At 41.2% G+C, this 14,939-nt stretch overlaps 1 protein-coding gene across 1 annotated transcript in view; it reads left to right on the top strand.

The window, feature by feature from the left end:
- The window catches only part of DNAH5 (dynein axonemal heavy chain 5), a 324,549-nt gene that overhangs the window by 304,319 nt on the left and 5,291 nt on the right, over positions 1-14,939 (top strand). The window contains exons 76-78 of the mRNA XM_043887792.1: positions 1,975-2,187; positions 5,492-5,644; positions 6,432-6,663. Coding sequence (XP_043743727.1) covers positions 1,975-2,187; positions 5,492-5,644; positions 6,432-6,663 — 598 coding nt within the window. The remainder of the gene's footprint in view (positions 1-1,974; positions 2,188-5,491; positions 5,645-6,431; positions 6,664-14,939) is intronic.

Consider the following 14,939-nt stretch of genomic DNA (forward strand, 5'->3'; position numbering starts at 1 on the left):
AGTTATATCATTAACTCTGCAGCTTCTTTGTCACATGGGTTTTGTAAATTGATTTATCTTTTTTTTTAAATTAATGTATTTTATTTGACTGTGCTGGGTCTTAGCTGTGGCATGCAAGATGTGACAGCTAGTTCCCTGACCTGGGCCCCCTGTGTTGGAAGGGTGGAGTCTTAGCCACTGGACCACCAGGGAAGTCCCCCCAATTTGTCCTTTTAATATCAAGTAACTTCTAAGCAAAATTATGACAATTATGTTAATTTTTTTGGACATTTTAGCATGTATTGTGAAAAGCTTTACCCTGATAACATGTTTAAATCTTTGCTAAAAGCAAAAGTAAGTGGCTTACTTTCCTTGTAGTCTTAAGAGATTACTTGGACTAACTTTGTGACATTTCTGTCATAGGACCACCAAGTTTCTTTATATATTGCCCTTTCCACTTGGTTTTCAGAAGGAATTCTGCATTTTGTTTCTTTAGCATCCTATTGTTTTCCATGAAGCAGGCCATTTCGGCTGCGAATTTTTCACCATAGACTGAACTCAAAGAACTCTCACCAAGGGAATCATTTCCTGTGGAAGAAACTCTGATCACTTGCTTGGAGAAAATCAATACTGTTACCAGCTTTCATAAGCGCCTTTCATTATAGTATCAGGAAAGCAGTCATTCATGTCTAGCAGTGGCTGAAATATTTATAAAGCAACGAAAGTGCCTAAAATATATTAAGTGAAGTGGTAGTCACACAGTCGTGTCCGACTCTTTGCGACCCCATGGACCGTAGCCCGCCAGGCTTCTCTGTCCACGGGATTCTCCAGGCAAGAATACTGGAGTGGGTTACCATTTCCTTTCATAAATAAACATGGTGGTATGTATGGAGTTTAGAAGAGTCATCTTCCTTTTGCTGAATTTGCTTAAGATAGAACAATTCAGCCTGGCATGATATCTGATCCACAAAAGACTCTGAATAAATACTTGCAAGACAGAAATGAATGGGTGAGTGGATGGATAGATGCTTTGATGGAAAAAATAAAAAGCTTTAAAAACAGAAATCTAGTTTTTTGAGACAGACTTCAGAATTGTTGGGCTCCCTGGTGGCTCAGAGGTTAAAGTGTCTGCCTGCAATGTGGGAGACCTGGGTTCGATCCCTGGGTTGGGAAGATCCCCTGGAGAAAGAAATGACAACCCATATATTCTTCTGTGAATTAATGGCTGCCTGTCTTCTCTCACCTGGGATGAAAAATCAGCTGGTCCTCTAACAGATATTTCTTTTATTTCTTCTCTGTTTTCTGACAGTTAAAAACAAGCTTACTATTTATGGAATTGTAAAATTTAGGGCCCTTTCAGAAGCCCTAGAGTACCATGTATATAATATAACATTGTGTGTATGCTCAGTCCTGTCTAAGTCTTTATGAGCCCATGGACTGTAGCCCGTCAGGCTCCTTGGCAAGAATACCGGAGAGAGTTCCCATTTCCCTCTCCAGGGGATCTTCTTGACCCAGGGATCAAACCTGCATCTCTTGTTTGGCGGTGAATTCTTTACCACTGAGCCACCAGGGAAAGTGAAAAGTAAAAGTGTTAGTTGCTCAATAGTGTTCGACTCTGCAAGCCCATGGACTGTATGGGTCCTGGGCTCCTCTGGACACCAGGCTTCTCTATCTAAGGAATTCTCCAGGCAAGAATTCTGGAGTGGGTAACCATTTCCTTCTCCAGGAGATCTTCCCAACCCAAGTCTCCTACATTACAGGCAGGTTCTTTACCATCTGAGCCACTAGGCTCCTCCATCCATGGAATTCTCCAGGCAACAGTACTGGAGTGGCTTGCCATTTCCTTCTCCAGGGGATCTTCCTGATCCAGGGATCAAACCCAGGTCTCCTGCATTGCGGGCACATGCCTTACCGTCTGAGCCACCAGGGAAGCCCCCATATAGAACTATTAGTAGCTGTCAAATAATTTTTCATGTGCTAATGTCTCCATGGCAGGTGAAGGAGAGGCTGCAAAAGATGGGGCCATTCCAGCCAATGAACATTTTCCTCAGACAGGAGATAGACAGGATGCAGAGGGTACTCACCCTGGTCCGAAGCACCCTGACCGAGCTGAAACTTGCCATTGATGGCACCATCATCATGAGCGAAAATCTACGAGATGCTCTGAACTGCATGTTTGATGCCAGGATTCCCACTCGTTGGAAGAAAGTATGTTTAAGTCAGTTCTTATCCTGCCTAATCACTTTATTGTTGTGAATACTTGTAATTGGCAAGTGAAAGCATGTACAGATAATGTGCTTAAGAGTGTTCTTTTGCTTAGGGACTAATCCTCTTAAAGCCCTGTATTTTTACATTGTAGGTAGGGAAAATGATTTAACGTCTCCCACATCTCAGGTTCTCTGCCAGGCAATTTGTATGCACTGTTTCATGTAAATCTTACAATTTATTACCCATATTTTACAGATGAGGAACTTAGGTCAGGGGAGATTAAATGGTTTCCCAGATCACACACCTTAGAAATCCAAGAATCAGAATTTAAACCCAAACTCATGGACTTCAAAGCTTGTAATGTTAGTTTTATAGAAGGGGATGTTCCTAGACACACACACATATGTCAAAAGTCACTCCAAGGAGAAATCTTCTTCCTTGCTTTTTCTGTAAATATGTGGGTATATATCTCTCAAGGTAACAAGATAATAATTTAACAGTATTCTTACTGATTGCATATTATTAATTGTGCTAAACGAGAGATATGGGCTTTTTATAAAATTTTTATGCAAATATAGTTGATTTAATACAACGCTGGGTTAATTTCTGCTGTATAGCAAGGTGACTGTTATATATGTATATTCTGTTTTGTATTTTTCCCATTGTGGCTTATCACAGGATGTTGAATCTAATTCCCTGTGCTGTACGGTTGCACCCTGTTGTTTATCCACTTTACATATAATAGTTTGCATCTGCTAATCTCAAACTCCCCATCCTTCCCTCCCCCACCTCCTTCCTTGGTAATCACATTTCTTTCCTCTATGTCTGTGAGTCTCTTTTTCTCTTTCTGACTTCATTTAGTGTGATAATCTCTAGGTCCATCTGTGTTGCTGCACATGGCGTTATTTCATTCTCCTTACTTTATTATCATTTTTGAAGCTTTTAATTTGTATTGGAGAATAGCCAGTTAACAGTGTGGTGGTAGTTTCAGGTGACCAGCAAAGGGACTCAGGCTTGCAAATACATGTATCCATCCTCCCCCAAACTCCCCTCCCACCCAGGCTGAGTGATATTCCGTGGTGTATGGAATATTATATATCTGTGTGTATATATACGGTAAGATGGGGGTTTTTAAAAAATTTCTCTGCCATTGTGGTTTGCCACAGGATGTCGGACCCTGTTGTTTACCCATTCTGTATATAACAGTATGGGAAATAGATGAGGTTTGAAGAGGTGTTTTTCTACTTGGAGAAGTAAAATGAGAACCTGAGTGTCCTTGTAGAGGAGTTGGCTGATCGTGGGGCCAAGGGTGTGTGGGAGGACTCGGGAGACAGGAGGGTGGGGTTATCCAGAGTGGGCAACTTACAGAGATGAGATTGGGTCCTGGGGTGACTGGAACTTTTGGAGGTCGGTCAGGTAAATGAGATGGTGGGACAGGGTGGAGTTAGGACTGATAATCTCTCAGGAGAGACTCCTTTAGTGATGAGCCTCTGATCCCTCACCCAGGGCTTTGGCAGATTCCAAGGCAGTGGGACAGAAAGCAGTATATGGTAACTAGGGAGTGCTCGCCTACTATCTTCTCATCTTATTTGATTAACCACCATCCCATCCATCCCTCTAGACACACAACTTAGAAACTCAGAATTAGCTTTGACCAGGTTCCTTTCTCTCCTCCCCTGCAAAAAATTCATTGCGGAGGCCAGAGAGTTTTCTGTATGCATTGACTCTCCTCTTGCTAGTGACCTACCTGGTCCCTGACCATTGTGGGCTCATTCCCCACTAGACCAGCTGACCCAGCTTGGTCAGCACCTGCAGTTCTGGAACAGGGATCCTTGCCAGAAGACACACCCTAGTTAATGGGTCCCTGTGCCTTCAGATCAAATGTTGTATAAACACATATCTTTCAGTTAACACACCTATAAAGAGATAGAATGAGTTACCTCATTTTAAACATTGCTGTTTAGTCGCTAAGTCGGGTCTAACTCTTAGAGACCCCATGGACTGCAGCATGCCAAGCTTCCCTGTCCTTCACCGTCTCTCGGAGTGTGCCCACACTTATTATGTCCATTGAGTTGGCGATTCCATCCAACTATCTTGTTCTCTGTCATCCCTGTCTCCTCCTGCCCTCAGTCTTTCCCAGCATCAAGGTCTTTTCCAATGAGTCACCTCTTTGCATCAGGTGGCTAGCATCAGTCCTTCCAATGAATATTCAGGGTTGATTTCCTTTAGGATTGACGGGTTTGATCTCCTTGCTGTCCAAGGGACTCTAAGAATCTCTTTTAAAAAAATTTTTGGCCGTGCCACACAGGATGTGGGATATTAGTTCCTCAAATAGGGATTAGCCGCTGGACTTCCAGGGAAGTCCCACTTCCTGGAACTTAAAATCCTTTTATATAGGACTTTTTTCTACTCAACTTATTAACAGTCTTTGGGAATCTCAGTGTCTCTTGTAAAATAGGCATATCAATTCTCAAGCTATTTGAAATTCAAGTGGTTTATCTATTCAGGTTGATCAGTACATTTATTCACACATAAAATAGTGCAGTTACAGTGAAATGTTATAAAATATGATTTGGAGATACCTTCTAGTGTGACTGCTGATAATGTTGATGACATTGCCATGCCTGTTATAATAACATGAGTTCCACATGTGAATTCAGGCAGAACGTTACAGGCAATGAATGCAATTAATTTGTTGGTGGTAAGGAGACCTGTGTTTCCATTTTTATTCCCTTCATCGGAGAATATAAAAATGCTTTCTAAGAGATAGGAACTTCAGAAAATAAATGTTGTTTGCCCCATAAAAAAATAAGTGGAGAAAGGCTTCTACATTTGTCATTCACAGAATATAAAGTGCTGTTAAGGCCATAAGCACATTTACATAAATAGAAATGCTATTTTATAATGTATCTATTGAAAATATAGCCTAAGGAAAAATAGTTGGAGCCCATTAAATTTAATTCAATTAATTGTTTTAATTGCTTTATGGCAGAATTGATCTTAACTATATTCGTGTATGGAAGGAGATTTTTATTGACAGCAGATGTCTTAAACAGCATGCCAAGCTGGATTAATCTGGAATTCACATGATGATTAGTTGATTCTAACATACTTCATATTATTGAGAAGGAATAATTTGACATCTTAAATGTCAGAACCCTGCAGAAATTTATGCCTTGGGGACTTCTAAATTCTAAGAGTGAAATTGATATTTCATTATTGTTTTTTTTTTTTCTGTGAATATAGTCAGTTACACAGTAGAATTAAACCTGTATTAATTCATGTTTTCATGTTTGCATTTCAGGCATCTTGGGTTTCAAGTACCTTGGGTTTCTGGTTTACTGAACTTATTGAAAGAAACTGCCAGTTTACCTCTTGGGTTTTCAATGACCGACCCCACTGCTTCTGGATGACGGGCTTTTTTAACCCTCAAGGATTTTTAACTGCAATGCGACAGGTGATAGCACTGATTTTTACCTGTTGTGTTATTACAATTTTCCTCTGGAGGGCTTTCTTCTTTCATTATAGTTTTGAATATGTAGTTTATAATAAGGCAGAATGATTGTCTGGTTTGGCCACCAGCAGTTAACTTTGTCCTGAACATAAATCCAGCAACTTGTTCTCAGGCTGCTAGCTTAGATTTAAAAATATTTATTTTTATATTTGATTTGATTTTATATTTCTTTTAAAATGGTTATCTAGTCATGAAGTCATCTCCGATATTTTGCAAACCCATGTACTGAAGCACACCAGGCTCCCCTGTCCTCTGCTATCTCCCGGAGTTTGCTCAAACTCATGTCCATTGAGTCGGTGATGCCATCCAACCATCTCATTCTCTGTTGTCCCCTTCTTCTCTTGCCCTCAATCTTTCCCAGCATCAGGGTCTTTTCCAATGAGTCAGCTCTTCACCGCAGGTGGCCAAAGTATTGGAGCTTCAGCTTTAGCATCAGTCCTTCCAATGAATAGTCAGGGCTGATTTCCTTTAGGATTGACTAGTTTGATCTCCTTGCAGTCCAAGGAGTTTTCTCCACAACCATAATTTGAAAGCATCAAGTTATTTGACACTGAAGTATAAATATGGTTAAATTAGGACACGGGTATTGCTTATGAGAGGATCTTTTAAAACCCTTTAAATACTATCCTACCTTTTTTGAATCTGGGGCTATATTGTTGTCATAATTATGCTTTTTACATTACATCTAGTTGCTGATGTCATCCTTTCCTTTTGCTCTTGCCCTGAGTAGGAAATAACTCGAGCCAACAAAGGCTGGGCTCTGGACAATATGGTTCTTTGCAATGAAGTCACCAAGTGGATGAAGGATGACATTTCTGCCCCTCCCACAGAGGGTGTCTATGTCTACGGCTTGTATCTTGAAGGTGCTGGCTGGGACAGGAGGAACATGAAACTTATCGAGTCCAAGCCCAAAGTGCTCTTCGAGTTAATGCCTGTCATAAGGATTTATGCTGAAAATAATGGTAAGTTGTCTGTGCCTTCAGGTATAGTTGGTACTGTGGGGTTGAATGATGTTATAAATATAGGATCTCATTATTTTTGTTATTATGTGATAAGGATTATACTCTGTTATCAAGTAGCTTCGTATTCACACCTGTGTTTAATGAATACTTACTGACTTCTGGGCTCTTCCTTGAGTGCTGCTGGGAGGCAATGGTTCTGGATAGTTCTTGCCTATCTAATAAAGCAAATAAAATATATAAGGATACTCATGGAGCATTAGTTAATGAGATAAGAAGCAAGGGTTTGGAATAGTTACTAGTGGTGAGAAAGGAGGGTGAGATAAGAGTGGGATGAAACTGTCACGGGTTGGATCTTGGGAGCAGGTAGACCTGGAAGGGCTGGGAAGAATGGATAGGGCTTGAATGATGATTTGGGCAAGTGGTGGAAAGGAGGAAAGAAGCCTTTCCAGGTGGGACTGCACAGGGCTCCCGGAGGTCATAACTCCTCCAGCCTGGAGATTTAAGTCAGGCTGTGAAGTCTGGATTTTATTCAGGGACATTGACTTAATTCAGTAGCTTATGGTAAAATGCTGGGTTCACATTGCAGCCTATGAAGGTGACAACACTTTTATGAAACACACACATCAAAGCAGAATCCTTTGACAGAGTTATCAAAGCTCTGTTTGACAAGTCTAAAAACACCTAAACTATTTTCCATTGTTGGTTTGATGTTTTCTAGAGGTTTTTGCATTTCACTCAGCTGACGTCTCCTCAAGGATAAACCACTGTTCACAATATGAGGAGACACTGTTCATTTCACTTTTAAAAAATTATATTCCTTTTAAAATAAAATTGCACATGTTTAAGGTGCATAACATCCCTGGAGGAGGAAATGGCAACCCACTCCAGTATTCTTGCCTGGAGAATCCCTTGGATAGAGCAGCCTGTGGGTTACAGTCCATAGAGCTGCGAAGAGTCAGATAGGACTGAAGCAACTGGCCAAGGTGTATAACATGGTGATTTGATATACATGGTGAGATGATCATTATAAGCCATAAATTCATGAGGTGGCCAGGATAGTAGATTCTAAGGAAGTCCTAATATTATGATAGAAGCACGAAGATTTTTCTTTAAACAAGAGGCAAAAATCTCTCTGTAAAGGATAATTTTTAGTATATTTATCCCTTAGATAAATACCATACTTGTAAACAGATGTATAAACTTTGAACATTTGTTTTTTAAGCAAATGTTTGCTAAATTCCTAGTACAAACCAGATACAACCTTACCTGCAAGAGATAAAGATAGTTATGAACCAGATAATGCCCACAAGGGACTCATAGCCTAGTGAAGGAGACTGATAAGTAAACAATTAATTTAAACAGAATTTGATGCATGTTATGATAGAGATCCTTGGTGGCTCAGTGGTTAAGAATCTGCCTGCAATGCTGGAGACCTGGGTTCCATCCCTTGGTTGGGAAGAGCCCCGAAAAAGGAAATGACAGCCTACTCCAGTATTCTTGCCTGGAGAATCCCATGGACAAAGGAGCCTGGCTATATAGTCCATGGGGTCGTAAAGAGTCAGAGATGACTGAGTAACTAACAGATACACATGATAAGAGATGCTCTTAGGATGTTCAGGGACTCTAGAAGGAAAACAACTAAACCTGGTAGGAAGTGGAGGCTGCTTTTGAGGTGTGTTTTGGAGGATGAGAAGGAGAGGGTGTTAGAGTCAGACTTTTCTGGGGAGAGGGAAAGAGCTCTAGCTCAGTAAGTCAGCCAAGGTATCAACCATCTGAAACACACTGCTCTATTGCTGGGGGTGCAACAGTGAGGAAAGACCATGCAGCACCCTCATTTGCGCGGAGCTCAGTCTCAAGGAGGGATGGGTAACTGCAAAAGAGGCAAATATAGTCATTGCTACTCAAGGATTCTGTATGAATATGCCTACACTCTTAAAATTTATTTGTGACCCTAAGGTTAATGCCTGTGGCACTTTCATGGTTTTCACAGACATGTACAAAGCAGTGAAAAATCTGAACCTCCTGACATGTGTTTCCAACTTAGGTGGAGCAAGTCTGTCTCTGCTTCTTGTTTCAGCTCAGACTGTAAGCAAGTGCCCTTTCCATGGTCTATTTAGTGCTAAGTTTTTCATATTTTTCTATTTTTCGTTGTTGAAAACGGCCCTCGAGTGTAGTGTTGAAGTGCTGTCTGAGGTTCCTGAGCACTAGAAGGCTGCGATGTACCTTATGGAGAAACCATGTGTGTTAGACAAGCTTCGTTCAGGCGTGAGTCACTGTGCTGTTGGCCTTGAGTTCAGTGTTAATGAATCAACAGAGTATATTAAAAAGATGACTTTAAACAAAAACACACATAAGGCAAGATTATGTATTGATTGGTTTTTAAACAGAAACACACAGAAAACAAGGTTATGTATTGATCAGTTGATGAAAATTCTGTGACCAAAGTCTCTGAGGAAGCTGACCCTCTTATTTCTCCTAGGAGCCATCAGTAATTTGGCTTCATTAAGCTATACATACATTGTTGTTGTTCCGTTGCTAAGTTGTGTCTGATTCTTTGTGACCCCATGGACTGTAGTCTGCCAGACTCTTCTGTCTGTGGGATTCTCCAGGCAAGACTACTGGAGTGGGTTGCCATTTCCTTCTCCAGAGGATCTTCCCGACCCAGGAATCGATTCTGGGTTTCCTGCATTGGCAGGCAGGTTCTTTACAGCTGAGCCACCAGGGAAAATAGATACATTAGTCCCACAAATAATGAGGGTGGAGTGTAAATGAGCAGACTGATTTCAGATAGCTCTTGTTTGTGTAAAGAAGACACACACAGGATGTGTCAAGGGGTGAGAGAGTTCAGACGTTCGGGGAAGAGTTTGCTGAGCAGAGAACATTGAACTAATATCCATGGAGCAAAGGCAAGGGTGCAGAGACAGGAGCTAGCATCGGAGGCACTGTGTTTGGGGAACAGACCGTGTGTAACGGAAGGGGCACCCATGAACATTAGAAAAGACGTGAGGGTGCTCAGCCTCCCTCTTGGTACAGGGTGTTGCTCCTTACGCCCCAGCCGTGTCTGAAAGGATCCATGTGTGTGCCTGGGCTTGGCAGACACACTGCCTGTGGCTTCATGATTTTTTTAAAAAAATAATTTTATTTATTAATTTAATTTTGGCTGTTCTGGGTCTTCATTGCCACGCGGGCCTTTCTCTAGTTGCAGCGAGCTGGGGCTACTCTCTAGCTGTGCTGCACAAGCTTCTCATTGAGGTGGCTGCTCTTGTTGCTGAGTTTGGGCTCTAGGGTGTGTGCGTTCAGTAGTTGAGATGCATGGGCTTCATTGCTCCGCAGGCATGTGGGATTTTCTTGAATCAGGGGTTGAACCCATGTCTCCTGCCTTGACAGGTAGATTCTTTAACCACTGAGCCACCAAGGAAGCCCTGATCTTCATTAATCCTTACGGTGGTGTGAAGTCCCAGGGCCGTGATTATTTTATAGAATTAATAGTCAAATGTTCTTTCAGCCAAAAGTAATACTTTAGAAATTCTGTTGCATCTAGTCAACACTGTTGCAAAAATATTTCCCTTATAAAGTGAAAGAAAAATCTTTCTCACATTCAGTTAGGTGTTACTTTTTTATTTCTTGTGACTAATGTGTAAAAATCCTTCACCATGTGACATTGAACAGCTCAGCATGGTAGTAATAAAGCAATAATTTTATAATCCAGGCAGGCCTTTATGACTTAAGAACACATTTTTGTGGAAGAAATATACTCACCCTGCTGGGCATTAGTCAGCGGTGATGCTCATTAGCTGCAGGTAAGAGAGGAAATAAAAATAAGCAACAGAAAAGGTGACTATGAATTCCAAAGTGCTAATAAAAAAGTAAAGAAAACTGCAGTTCTTTATTGTTTTTTTTTTTTGTTTGTTTGTTTCAATAGAAGTTGGTGGAAACTTGCTGCCAAATAGCTTTGTGGTTGAAGAGGTGTTTTGTTAGTGATAGGAAGTTAACATTCCACTGTTCTTTTCATCTGTTCAGTCAGTTCAGTCACTCAGTCGTGTCCGACTCTTTGCGACCCCGCGGACTGCAGCACGCCAGGCTTCCCTGTCCATCACTTGCGTAAACTCATGTCCATTGAGTCGGTGATGCTATCCAACCATCTCATCCTCTGTCGTCCCCTTCTCCTCCTGCCCTTAATCTTTCCCAACATCAGGGTCTTTTCCAATGAGTCAGTTCTTCGCATCAGGTGGCTAGAGGATTGGAGTTTCGGCTTCAGCATCAGTCCTTCCAATGAACATTCAGGACTGATTTCCTTTAGGATGGACTGGTTTGATCTCCTTGCAGTCCAAGGGACTTTCAAGAGTCTGCTCCAACTCCACAGTTCCAAAGCATCAATTCTTCAGTAAAGTCTCCTATATACAGAGAGAGTGATGCTCTTAATAACTTTTGTGCTGTACCCCATGTGATGGGAAAATAGTGATTACAATGTTTGGGGGAACAAAGTGATACTTGCTAAGCAGGTTGAGAAGCATCTTAGCGTCCCTATAGCTAATGACAATATTTCCTGCAGGAGAAAACGTGTGTCTAAGCATGCCTTGTGACCCACCCTGATCCAGCACTGTGCGTTCACGGTGCTGGGATGGGGGTAGCCCCGTGCACTGACCCAGACCTGGAGACCTCCTGATACCTGAGCCCCACAGCATTTAATCCACTTTCTGTTTGTAAACCTGGAACTCTGCTAGTCTACTGGAACCTGAGTCTGGGGAATTAGGTTTAGTGAAAAGGTAACTGTGTATATGCACACACGTCTATACATGTGTAGAGGCAGAGAGGAGAAATCTAACACACCTTGGGTATCTATTGTATTCTAAGCACTATGCTACACCAGGCATTCACATATATTCACTCATTTAGTCTTTATGACAACTCTAGAAGTTGTATCATGACTATTTTGCAGATGGGGAAATAATAGGTTAGAGATATTATGTAATTTGCCTGTGATTCCTGGCTAGTAAAGCTGCTATCAGAATCACCTTTGTCTGTTGTGGGTTGAATGCGCATCTCTGGGAATTTCTGTGGTCGTGTTCTACTCAAGACTGTGCATGTAGGGATGAAACTGGAAACTAAAGCCTAAATTGGACATGAGGAAAGCGTCCCTTGTATTTTGAAGTCATGAATTAATTTTTCTCAGGTACATAGTGAGGTAGACACAGTAAAAGGCCTCTGTCCTATAGGAACCTGAGTTCTGACTCCCTAGGCCCTCCTCTCCCGATGCTGCAGGCTAAGATGGTCACCTCCTCGCCCCACAGTGGGGCACATGTCCTCAGGTCAAGGGCAGTGAGCCAGGAGCCTGGATATTTGGGGTGCTCTCCTGCTTTACCACCATAGCACTCATGTGACTTTGGAGGAATCGCAACTGAGCCACAAGTGGAAGTTAGGTATCTAGTTATAGCCGGCTCATGTTTACACCTTTCTGCAAAAAAGCGTGGAGGCACATGCATAGAGTATGTCACACTGTTGTTGAGGTTAAGAGCTTAGGCTCCCAATCCATTCCATCCAGATTTTCTCATCACCTGAAGCTTTGTAACCTTGGATAGGCAACTCACCTCTTTGGGTTCTTCCATTTTTCTCATCTGTAAAATGGATTTAATCATGTTACCCATCTCACTGGGTTGCTGACAGAATAAAACTGACAATGTCCAGCATGTAATTAGCATATAATAGATAATAATAAAAGCAATTACTGTTATTATTAATACAGTAACACATGCTTAGTTTCAGTTCAGTTGCTCAGTCGTGTCCAACTCTTTGTGACCTCCTGGACTGCAGCACACCAGGCTTTCCCCTCCATCACCAACTCCCGGAGCTTGCTCAAACTCATGTCCGTTGAGTTGGTGATGCCATCACATGCTAGTTGAAGGATTAAAAGAAATATCGCATATAAACGTTCTCTATTTAATAACTCAAATGTTTTTAGCAAAACAGGGATTGAATAAAGGAATGATATGAGGAATCTCTAGGTAACTTGGTTGTTTTACATATCAGAAGGAATATATGATGTCAGTTCAGTTCAGTCGCTCAGTTGTGTCCGACTCTTTGTGACCACATGAACCTCAGCTTGCCAGGCCTCCCTGTCCATCACCAACTCCCAGAGCCCACCCAAACTCATGTCCATCAAGGCAGCGATGCCATCCAACCATCTCATCCTCTGTCATCCCCTTCTCGTCCTGCCCTCAGTCTTTCCCAGCATCAGGGTCTTTTCAAATGAGTCAGCTCTTTGCATCAGGTGGCAAATGTATTGGAGTTTCAGCTTCAACATCAGTCCTTCCAATGAACACTCAGGACTTATCTCCTTTAGGATGGACCGATTGGATCTCCTTGTAGTCCAAGGGACTCTCAAGAGTCTTCTCCAACATCACAGTTCAAAAGCTTCAATTCTTCAGTGCTCAGCTTTCTTTATAGTCCAACTCTCACATCCACACATGACCACTGGAAAAACCATAGCCTTGACAAGATGGACCTTTGTTGGCAAAGTAATGTCTTTGCTTTTTATTATGCTGTCTAGGTTGGTCATAACTTTCCTTCCAAGGAGTAAGCATCTTTTAATTTCATGGCTGCAGTTACCATCTGCAGTGATTTTGGAGCCCCCCAAAATAGTCTGTCACTGTTTCCATTGTTTCCCCATTTTTTTGCCATGAAGTGATGGGACCTGATGCCATGATCTTAGTTTTCTGAATGTTGAGCTTTAAGCCAACTTTTTCACTCTCCTCTTTCACTTTCATCAAGAGGCTCTTTAGCTCTTCTTCACTTTTTGCCATAAGGGTGGTGTCATCTGCATCTCTGAGGTTATTGATATTTCTCCCGGTAATCTTGATTCTGGCTTGTGCTTCATCCGGTCCAGTGTTTCTCATGGTGCACTCTGCATGTAAGTTAAATAAGCAGGGTGACAACATATAGCCTTGACGTACTCCTTTCCCTATTTGGAACCAGTCTGTAGTTCCATGTCCAGTTCTAACTGTTGCTTCCTTACCTGCATAGAGGTTTCTCAAGAGGCAGGTCAGGTGGTCTGGTATTCCCATCTCTTTCAGGATTTTCCACAGTTTGTGGTGATCCACACAGTCAAAGGCTTTGGCATAGTCAATAAAACAGAAGTAGATGTTTTACTGGAATTCTCTTGCTTTTTCGGTGATCAAGTGGATGTTGGCAGTTTGATCTCTGGTTCCTCTGCCTTTTCTAAAGCCAGCTTGAACATCTGGAAGTTCACGGCTCACGTATTGTTGAAGCAAAAGAGGGATTAAATAAAGGAATGACATAAGGAATCTCTAGGTAACTTGGTTGTTTTACATATTAGAAAGAATATATGATGTAATGGTATACTAACATTTGCATGAAAAACGTAGGCTAGAGAGAGAGAAGTTATACAGTTAGAAAATGAAATTTCCTCAAGGTGTTTTATTGAAACCTTTAGTATCCCAAAGCATATAGCTCACCAATTTAGACATCTTCATCTCTCTGCTTCTCTTTCTGGAGCCCCACAGTTTTAAACATATTTAGCTGATTTGTTCTACCTACCTAGCATGTTTATTTTGCCTTCAATTTTTTTGTCTAACCAGGGGTAATAGTTTCAGATGTTTATGTGCTTGTTTATAAAGCATCTGTCAGCACTTTTTCAATGAAGTTATATTTTTAGTAGTTTCTAATCCTGCTGCAGAAGGTTGTTACATGCTGTGACTTGGTGTGAATACCTTCCCTTCTGAAGCAATTAAAAATAAATAAAATTGGATAAATATTTCAGAGAATTGCCTTTTTTTACCTGCTTATTGAAAAGAATGCCATTTTTTTTCCCACTGTATTTTTCTTTTGGGATTAAAACCGAAATAATCAAATACTTCCCAAGGTGCAATTATTATGTTTATCACTTATTTCAAATATAAGACTCTAAGGGCTTTTTTCAAGGGTTATAAAATGATTATTAGTGAAATGTGTATCAAGAAGAACAATTAGTTAAATATCTGTTATATGTTCAGACCCTAGGATTAAAGGGTTTAAATACATCAGTTAGTGTAGTTATTATTAATTGCACTCCTCAAATTGAGTCATTCACTTATTTAATCAGGAATTTTCATTTAATTGTTGTTGTTCAGTCGCTAAACCCTGTCCTACTCTTTTCGACCTCATGGACTGCGGCATGCTATCCTCCTCTGTCCTTCATTATCTCCTGGAGTTTGCTCAGATTTGTGTCTGTTGAGTCAGCGATGCTATCTAACCATCTCATTCTATGCTGCCCGCTTCTC

The sequence above is a fragment of the Cervus elaphus genome, chromosome 25 (genome assembly GCF_910594005.1).
Source record: "Cervus elaphus chromosome 25, mCerEla1.1, whole genome shotgun sequence".
In the NCBI taxonomy this organism is placed as follows: Eukaryota; Metazoa; Chordata; class Mammalia; order Artiodactyla; family Cervidae; genus Cervus; species Cervus elaphus.